Raw genomic sequence first — 10,087 nt, forward strand, 5'->3', positions numbered from 1 at the left:
TTTGTTTATTTGGGTCCTCTCTCTTTGCTTCTTGGTGAGTCTGGCTAGAGGTTTGTCAATCTTGTTTATCCTTTCAAAGAACCAGCTCTTGGTTTCATTGATTTTCTGTATTGTTTTTTTGGTCTCTATGTCATTTATTTCTGCTCTAATCTTTATTATCTCCTTCCTTCTGCTCACACTGGGGTTTTCTTGTTGCTCTCTTTCTAAATCTTTGAGTTGTAGAGTTAGATGATTTACTACCATATTTTCTTGTTTTTTGAGATAGGCCTGTAGAGCTATAAACTTCCTGGTCAGAGAGTTTTTGATGTGGCAAATGCTTATCCTGGCAATTGGCATTTCTCTCAGCTCAAGCTAGAGCCCTTGTGGTACCAACAGGCTGACAGTTTTCTCTAGCCTGCCAGTGATCTAGTAGAATCTGAGGAGAGGTGTTACTGTTTGTTGCAACCTCCTGTTTACCAGAAGCATTACCACACCATTTCCCATAAGCTGTGAAACAAAATCCATGAGCTTACTAATTTAGAAATGGAAAAACGGTTTCTGCGTATTTGCTTTGCTTGGTTTTGTTTTATATACAAGGGCATAAAGTTAATTTAAGATGTGGAGTTGGGGGAGGTAGTTTGGATAAAAACTTCAAAAGCTTTCTTTGGATATCTGTTTCTGCCCAAGATGTGGATGTGCACTTCTTATTAAATGCTCACACATTACATCTTCCAGCTTGGAGACCCCACAGAAACATGAGAGGCAATGTCACACTGGGTATGGGAGCAGACCTTCCTTCTCACTGACTGCCATGATGGGCCCTAAGCTTGTCTGCAGCAGAGTGACAGGACAATCTTACAGTGGTTCTCTATCTTGAAGGGAAAGGGGATTTTGATTGTGCCCTATACCAATACCCAGGAATGAACAGTGGAGGAACTGTTGGTTGCTTCATTAAGGGTTATGAAGTAGCCCTAACTGGTTTGGCTCAGTGGATAGAGCGTTGGCCTGCAGACTGAAGGGTCCCAGGTTTGATTCCGGTCAAGGGCATGTACCTTGGTTGTGGGCACATCCCCAGAAGGAGGTGTGCAGGAGGCAGCTGATCGATGTTTCTCTCTCGATGTTTCTAGCTCTCTATCCCTCTCCCTTCCTCTCTGTAAAAAATCAATAAAATATATTTTTTTTTAGAAAAGAGTTATGAAGTACTGGATTTAGGAAAAACCTGCTTTTCAGGAATGAAGCCTAAACCCAGTATTGCTTACTTAACCCCCTCAAATAATAGAGCCCTACTTAAGATAATCTTTTGGCATCAGGAAGGTTAAAGGAGAAAAAGTAAGCAACTCAGGGATGAGTTGTTGCTTCATGAGAGCAAAAGAGGGGCAACCCCCCCCATTACCAAATACCACTTTTGCCTGGGGCCTGCATATTCCTACCCCAGCTCTGGCACCTTACAATTTTGATAAGGACCTTGTTGTCTTTTTACCAACTTATTACTTGAAATGATAATATAGTCTGTCTGTTTGCTGTTTCAGGACTGTGATATATTTTCCCAGTGGTCTGGCTTTAAAAAATAAATAAAGGTTTGGCGGTTGGGAACTGTCAGGGAGAGGTCAATGGAGGGGAAAGGAGACATAGGTAATACTTTAAATAGTAAATAATTTAAATTAGAAATAAAATAAATATGGTTTAATTTTTCCTCCAAAAAAAAAATTAATACTGGCCTGACCGGTGTGGCTTAGTGGTTGGGTGTTGACCCATGCACCAGGAGATCACAGGTTCAATTCCTAGTCAGGGCACATGCCTGGGTTGCTGGCTCAATCCCCAGCAGTGGAGCATGCAGGAGGCAGCTGATTGATGTTGATGTTTCTCTTTCATCGTTTCTATCACTCCGTCTCCCTTCCTCTCTCTCTAAAAATTAATAAAATCAAATATTCTTTATTAAAAAAATTAATGCTAGATAATGGTTTTAGACCCCACTGTTAATAAGAAGAATATTGCTTCAGGTTAATGAAGTCTTATTGGAGGCTTTTTCCCTAGGTGATCTTTCATTATTTTCCCCAGAAAGTGATTATAAAAATTCCTTGAAAGCTCCCTTTGTTTTTTAGAGGATCAACTGAAACAAAAATGACTGAAGTTGAACCTACAGCATATCTTGGGTCTTCCCAGAATGAAGTCCTTAGTACAAAGCCTGATTACCAGAAAATATTACAGAGCCAGAACAAAGTCTTTGATTGTATGGAATTGGTGGTGAGTTGGCTCATGTTTATATTTGGTTGAGTTATCCAGCTTTGTTACATTCTCATCCTTGGAAATGAAAAGACCTGGAGAATATGTTTAATAAGATAAGGTAAGTATATTTAACTCTACCTTGGCGAAACATGGAGAGACAATTAAAAGAAACAAATACTAAGTGGTGATTAGTGTTAATAAAGCAGAGTAAAGGAGACAGTGCCATTTAACAGAGACTGGAAAGAAATGAGGAAGTGAGCCATGAGGACATTTGAGAGAATAGTACTAGTATTTTATAGTTCCAAGTATCAGCAGGCAGTAGTTGATAAAGTGTAATTCAAGGAGAGTTTATAAGGGGCTATATATAAAGTGTAGATATTGGGAAACCGTAAGAGTTAGTGAAGGAACGTGGGGCATCTGAGCTCTTACTGCCCCTAAGCCTGCAGGGAGGAGAGGAGGAAGAGTTACTGTGGCACCTGAGGGGAGAAAGTCACATAGTGGCCTGTTTTGAGAGAGCCATGACCTTCAGTTAAGAGACACAGCTAACTCAGAATGATCCTTTCCTGAGCAGGCCTGGGTAAAAATATGCAGACCTCATTCAGCTTCCCCCATGCTTGGGCACCCTCTGGACCAAGCCCACCCAGAACTCAGAGTACTTGGGATCCTAGAGGTTATCTTGGTCAGCCTTCTGGGGCATAGAACAGTGTGAAGGAGTGGAATGTGGATCTGGAGGAGCAAACAGAAAATGACATAAGCATTCCAGGTTGAAAGAACAACAAAAGCAAAGCTCCCAAGCAGGAGCTTGCCTGGTATGTTTGAGGAACATCAAAGAAGCCGTGGAGCCTTATAGCTCATAGCTGTCTTTCATCTGCAGATGGACGAATTGCAAGGATCAGTGAAGCAGCTGCATGCCTTTATGGATGAAAGTACTCAGTGCTTCCAGAAGATGTCAGTACAACTCAGTAAGTGAATCTCTTGAGGGGACTAGAGGGTTAACCTTTCAGGTTTAAACTGCCCTTACTTAGCACATGGTCTCAAAGGGTAAGGCCACATCAAGTGGTTTGTTCCCCCACCCCCTCTTTCACAGTAACTGTTATGTTGAGGGTACTCGTAGTTGATGGGAAATTCCACAGAAACACAGTAGACTAAGAATTAAATTCCCACAAACCATCTTGTTTTAGTAAATCTGAGATTTAAGAAATACTCATTGCCTTTTTCCCCCTGTTCATTCCTCAAAAATTCACTGACACTGCCCTTGCTTACTCCAGCCCTAAATTATTGCTATACATACCTCATTTTTTTATTTATTACAGTGTATTTTGGTTGTAGTTATAGCTGGCTTTCCTACCAGCTGTCATCTCCTTGAGAACGGAGATTCTTATTTGTCATTGCAATGCCCTTCAGTCTGGCACAGTGTCCAAGCAGTAAGTTTGCAATAAATCTTATTTGAATTTCATTGAAATTTATTTTTTGGCTCCTTTCCTGTGTAGGCAAGAGAAGTACGCAACAATTAGATTCTTCACCAGCTCGAAAACTGCTCAAGCTTCAGTTACAAAACCTGCCTACAGCACATTGTTCTAAATCTTGTCAGTGACCTTATGCATCTTTGTGCCACAAGGTGCTCTAGAGGAGAGACATGGAAAGAATGCTCCAGCGCATGGTTGCGTGGCAGTCTAAGCTGGTGATATGTACCTATTGCCTTTGAGGATAATTGGCTTAAGAACACGTTGGTTTTTTTTCTAAAAGTGACAACACTGCCCTGGCTGGTGTGGCTCAGTTGATTGGAGCATTGTCCAGTGCACTGAAGGGTCACGGGTTCAATTCTGGTCAGGGCACATACCCAGGTTGCAGGTTTGATCCCCAATCAAACACAAGGCAATCGTGTGTACAGGAGGCAATCGATGGTTGTTTCACTTTCACAGCAGTGTTTCTCTGTCTCCCTCTTCCTTCCTCTCTCTAAAATCAATTAAAAAAAGAGTTACAACACTTTTGTATCCAAAAGAATGTTGTATGGACACTTTTTCCAAGAATGTGCAAGATAATTAAAATTCCTATTTTGGAATGACCTTTAGAATTAGAAGTCTAGTCTTTTAAATATTCTTTGTGATCACATCTCTTCATCTTGTGTAGAAGTTTTTCAAGTTTTGAAACATCCAAAGTCATTTGGGATCAAATCCAATGAAACATTTTAGGGGTCAGATTGGGTTCTGGTTGTAAAGGAATGAGACTAATTTTCTAGTGTGACTCAGGGTGATTTTAGGTATAAAAGTTGTGGGCATTGATTATACTAGGTGGATATGTATATCACTTCACAGGATGTCCAAATTGAGGAAATACTACCCATTCTCTATGTTCTAATGCCCATAATGTGCTTCAGTTTTTAGTATTGAGTCAACATCCTAAATCTTGGATTCATTGTTCTTTGTATTTAATAATCTGCATTATAAAATTGTACATAATTAAAAGTTTTCCCTTGTCTTTGTGTGTATTTTGAGTGTATAAAACAATTAAAAGTTAGGGAGGTCTTAGAAAATAAGATTCTTTGCCAATTGTGAAAGTGAACAGTAGTGTAGAGATAAACCTCGGCATTAGTTAGATAAAATACCAACTAATTTATTGTTAATGTTTTATTCTCTGATCCTCCTAGTAGAATAAAACCTATTTCATTTAAATACCTAGTTATAATGTTAAGTCTTAAACTTTGGCCTAAGCACCAGCTAATGAGAGGTGATATCTCCTTGCGTTGACCTATATTCCTTGTTCTTTCATATATTTACAGAGACCCTGCTATTATGTGCCAAGCACAATTCTAGTTAATGGGAAAGGGGCAAAGAACAAAAACAAACGTGGGACCTCCTTTCATGATTCTCACAGTCTAATGGGTACACAGGGAACAAGAAGGGACTTCTCTGCAGAAGTGATGTTTTAGTTGATTTGAGAAGAATGAAGGAGTTAAATAGGGCAAATTTTTGAGGCAAAAGGAGCAGTATTTCCAAAGTCCTGAGGAGGGAGAGAATGAAGCTAAAGAAAAAGCCTAGTAAAGCAGGGATGCTGAATGCCAGTGGAAGAGCCACCTGAGAAAGAATTGAGTCATTAGGAGGTTTTAAGAGCAAGATGGGATCAGAACTTTATTTTTAAAAGATCATTCTTGTTGCTATATGGAGAATAGATAGAAGTAAGCAAGGTATGGATGTGAGAGACCCCAGCCTATTGCAGTAGTCTAGATGGGAAATGACGGCCTGTGCTAGGTGTTGGCAGTGGGTGGGTGGAGTGAATTGCTCAGTGTCTGGAATATCGTAGGCATTGTAACCTATATGTTAAAAGCCTAACTGTCACCCCGACAGTTGTGGCTTAGTTGGTTGGGCATCGTTCTGTACACTGAGAGGTCACTGGTTCGATTCCTGGTCAGAACACATGCCTGGGTTGCAGACTCAGTCCCTAAGAGGGGGTATGCAGGAAGCAGTCAAGGAAGCAGCCGATTGATGTTTCTCTTCCTCTCCCTTCCTCTCTAAAATCAATAAAAACATTTTAAAAAAAGCCCTAGTGCAAGCATTCAAACTCAAAGGCTAACACAGGCCAAATAAACAAGGTTGAAGTTTATGTGGGCTGCAAAAAACAAAAGCTTCAATTTTCATAGAAATGTAGGTTTATTTCAATAGAGACATGAAATAAGGGCTGAAATAAGTGAGTAATCGTTAACATAAAATGATAGAACATTTTAATAAAAATTATTTTTTCTTGAATATTAACTTACCAGACACTGAATAACTGCACAAATTAATAAGCTTACTGCAAATAAACCTATTTATCTTGTTCTCTGAAAGCGAAATATTGCCTGTTGTGCACAGCAAACAAGTCAGGCCAAGACTAATGACATGGCAATCGGTTGCTAAAATATTTGCTGCTAGTATTAGCAGAGAGAAATGGTGCGCCTGTGCATAAGACGCATAAGGGAAATGAATGCAACACGATTATAACAATCAGTCATTAGCTAACGTCATTTGTTATTAATAATTATGTATAACAGGAAATTGTAAAAATTACATTATGAAATTTTTATTAAAACGTTTCTTACATACTGTTATATTGGCTGGGCCGCAAAAATATTCGTTGTGGGCTGCATGTGGAGTTTGACATGCTTGCCCTAGCGGGTTTGGCTGAGTGGATAGAGCGTTGGCCCAAGAACTGGAGGTTTGTGGGTGTGATTCCAGCCAAGGGAATGTACCTCCGTTGCAGGCTCGATCCCCTGTCCTGACCAGGGTGCATGCAGGAGGCAACCAATTCATGTGTCTTCTCACGTCGATATTTCTCTGTCACCCCTCCCTTCCACTCTCTAAAAAATCAATGGAAAAAATATGCTCAGGTGATGATTAACAACAACAACAACAAAAAACTTTACTGTGACTGGGAGAGATTTAAGCTGCAATTAGATCAGGTATTAAATGTAGATTTGGTAGCCTGGGCTTTTGGCATGCGTGACACCATTTTGGGCCTGTGGTTTTCTCTTGAACACTACTACTGTAAAATTAGGAGAATGACAGAACCTGTATCACAGGAATGCTATGAGGGTTAGATGAAATAAAAGTTTAGAACAGTGGTATCAATATGATGGAGGGTAAAAGCTTAAAAAGCTGGGTGGTTAATAGAACAGTTCATGAGATAGGAGAGCTAGTCGTTCAATTTGGGATACTAAATGGAGACGTCAACTACACTATTAGATTATACTGGTAGAAAACTGGGAAGAAAAATCTGGACTAGAGATAAAATTTGCAAGTCACTGATAGGCAGTTATTGAAGCCTGGAGCTTGGAGAATGTCTGGAGTAGAAAATGAAGGGAAACTTTAGACAGCCCCAAAGAAAGCTGGGGCTTTTAAGAATCAGAGTGGTGTTAATTTCCTACATTTTCAGAAGCAGAATAGTATAATGGAAAAAGTATAGAATTTGAAGTGAATGTTCAGCTCATCCCCATTTTCCTCATCTGTAGAATGGGGATAGATAAATCACTTCTAAAGGTGATTGTACTTTCCTCCAATTTGTTTATTACATTGTATTGCATTTTTTTGTGTATAAGAATTTGCTCAAACTCAAGCATAAGAAGTATGTTTTAATCTGCCTGCAATAGCTAAACAGGAGTGAGCATAGAAAAATAAGTTATAAATATTTTACTTGCATATAGACTATATAGTGTTATGACATCACTTCTATTTTTTTGTCATTATAGATGAGGAAGTCAAGATTGGAGAGGCTTAATTTAACCAAGGATATATAGATAGTAGTGGAAGGTGAACTAGAACTAATTTTGCACTTAATAAGTGTTAATGAATAAACATAAATCATCTATATCTATAATAATAAAGGCATAATATGTTAATTAGACCAGACAGCCAAACAACCTTCCAGACATCCTTCTAGACGACCTTCCAGATGAAGCCAGGGCTGCGAGGGCCGAGCTCCTTGCACACATTTTGTGCATCAGGCCTCTAGTATATATATAAAAGCCTAAGCGACCGGCTGACCGACTAGCTGGTATCTATGATGTGCACTGACCACCAGGGGACAGAAGCTCAATGCAGAAGTGGAAACCACAGGCATGAAAACAAGGAACAGACTGATGAATCTCAGAGGGAAGGGAGGAGGGCAGGAAGAGATTAACCAAAGATCTTATATGCATACTAGAGGCCCAGTGCATGGGTTCATGCACCAGTGGGGTCCCTTGGCCTGGCCTGAGGTGATCGGGCCGATACTAGCTCTCCAACATCCCCTGAGGGGTCCCGGATTGCAAGAGCGCACAGCCAGGCCGAGGGACCCCACCGGTGTACGAATCCATGCACAAGGCCTCTAGTGTATAATAAAAGGCTGTGCTCATTTAATATTAATTTTCTCCCCAAATTTGGTTCAGGTAATTGTGCTTGATGACTAACAATATTTATAGCCCAAGCTAGTTTGGCTCAGTGGATAGAACGTCGGCCTGTGGACTGAAGAGCCCCAGGTTTGATTCCAGACAAAGGCACATGCATGGGTCGCGGACGTGATGCCCAGTACTGGGTGTGCAGGAGGCAGCTGATTGGTGATTCTCTCTCATCATTGATGTCTCTCTCCCTCTCTGAAATCAATAAAAATATATTTAAGAAAACAAAAACAGCCGAAACCGGTTTGGCTCAGTGGATAGAGCGTCAGCCTGCGGACTGAAAGGTCCCAGGTTCGATTCCGGTCAAGGGCATGTACCTGGGTTGCAGGCACATCCCCAGTAGGAGGTGTGCAGGAGGCAGCTGGTCGATGTTTCTCTCTCATCGATGTTTCTAACTCTCTATCTCTCTCCCTTCCTCTCTGTAAAAAATCAATAAAATATATTAAAAAAAACCACAATATTATAAAGTTACTCCCTTGATGTTTGATAAAACGTTACATTTGCCCTAATTTAATTAAGAGACTATTTTACATTTAATCAGTGATACTTAATAAGGAATGTATGTTGACCTTAAAAATAAGACATTGCCCTGACTGGTTTGGCTCAGTGGATAGAGCATCGCCCTGCGGACTGGAGGGTCCCAGGTTCGATTCCAGTCAAGGGCAATGTACTGTGGTTGCGGGCGCATCCCCAGTGGGGGGTGTGCAGGAGGCAGCTCATAGATGTTTCTCATCGATGTTTCTAACTCTCTATCCCTTTCCCTTCCTCTCTGTAAAAAAATCAATAAAATATATTTTTTAAAAAATAAGACATCTAGCCCAGTGGGTGTGGCTCAGTAGTTGAACATCTACCTATGAGCCAGGAGTTAACAGTTTGATTCCTGGTCAGGGCACATGTCTAGATTGCGGGCTCAATTCCCAGTAGGGGGCATGCAGGAGACAGCTGATTGATGATTCTCATCATTGACGTTTCTTTCTTTAAATATATCTTTATTGATTTCAGAGAGGAAAGAGGAGAGACAGAAACATCAATGATGTGAGAATTATAGATGGGCTGCTTCCCCCACGCCTCCCCACTGGGGATGGAGCCCACAACACAGCATGTGCCCTGACTGGGAATCCAACCGTGACCTCCTGGTTCATAGGTTGACCTCAACCACTGAGCAACATTGGCTGGCCTCTTTTTTAAATAGCTCCCTTGCTTCACCTTTCCTATAAAAATCTTCCCTTTTGTACAACCTCACAGAGTATTCTGGTTGCTAGATGGGATGCTACTGGATTCATGAACCACTTAATAAAGCCAGTTAGCTCTCCACATTTACTTGAATTTTTTTTTTTTTTTTACAGTAATGTCAATTTGCAGGGCGCATCTCTTTCTATCGAGGCTGGTCATTGAAGATTCTTCCCAGTTGGGGGTCTGTACTTAATGTTGAAGGGTGGTGTGTGAGGGCTCCCCTTCTGGCATTCCTCATGCCATTTAAAAGGAGGTTTCCCCTTATTAATTTTCACCAGATTAACTAAATTATAAACCCCTTTGGGAAAGGGATTTAGCCCTGCACATTTTGGTATTATTTAAGTTGTTGGGTCATTGAAGCTTACTGTGTTATCATTTTGAAAAAACAAGTCAATTTCTCATGTGGCACCCAAAAAAGGAGATGGTAATAGCAGGCAGCTGTAATAGTGATGCAGCGGGGGACTGAGTCTTGGGTGGTAGTTCTTTGAAGTTCTGTGCTCATTCACCATCACTGCTAAGCCCCTTCCCCGCGCTCAGCACGGCCGTGTGACCTTGGGTAACAATGCTCCGGGCCCGTGAGAGGATGCCATGCTCTGCCACAGGCTTCTGAGGGGCTTTCCACGGAGGAGCTGTGGAAGGGAGGGGGCGCTCCACGCCTTTCCCTCCGGGTAGTCCTAGTTAAGGTTCCCCGAGGACACTCCTCGGCCGGAGAAACGACACCCAAGATGGCACCGCGAGGCG

The 10,087-nt window shown here is 41.2% G+C and overlaps 1 protein-coding gene across 2 annotated transcripts in view; it reads left to right on the forward strand.

The window, feature by feature from the left end:
• Window positions 1-3,991, forward strand: part of DSN1 (DSN1 homolog, MIS12 kinetochore complex component) — a 19,047-nt gene extending 15,056 nt beyond the window's left edge. For both annotated transcript variants that reach the window (XM_006764510.2, XM_006764512.2), the window contains 3 exons: window positions 2,082-2,223; window positions 3,080-3,167; window positions 3,696-3,991. In XM_006764510.2, coding sequence (XP_006764573.1) covers window positions 2,082-2,223; window positions 3,080-3,167; window positions 3,696-3,799 — 334 coding nt within the window. In that variant the 3' untranslated portion in view covers window positions 3,800-3,991. The remainder of the gene's footprint in view (window positions 1-2,081; window positions 2,224-3,079; window positions 3,168-3,695) is intronic.
• Window positions 3,992-10,087: the final 6,096 nt, after the last annotated feature.

This window comes from Myotis davidii, unplaced genomic scaffold (assembly GCF_000327345.1).
Source record: "Myotis davidii unplaced genomic scaffold, ASM32734v1 scaffold38, whole genome shotgun sequence".
NCBI lineage: Eukaryota > Metazoa > Chordata > Mammalia > Chiroptera > Vespertilionidae > Myotis > Myotis davidii.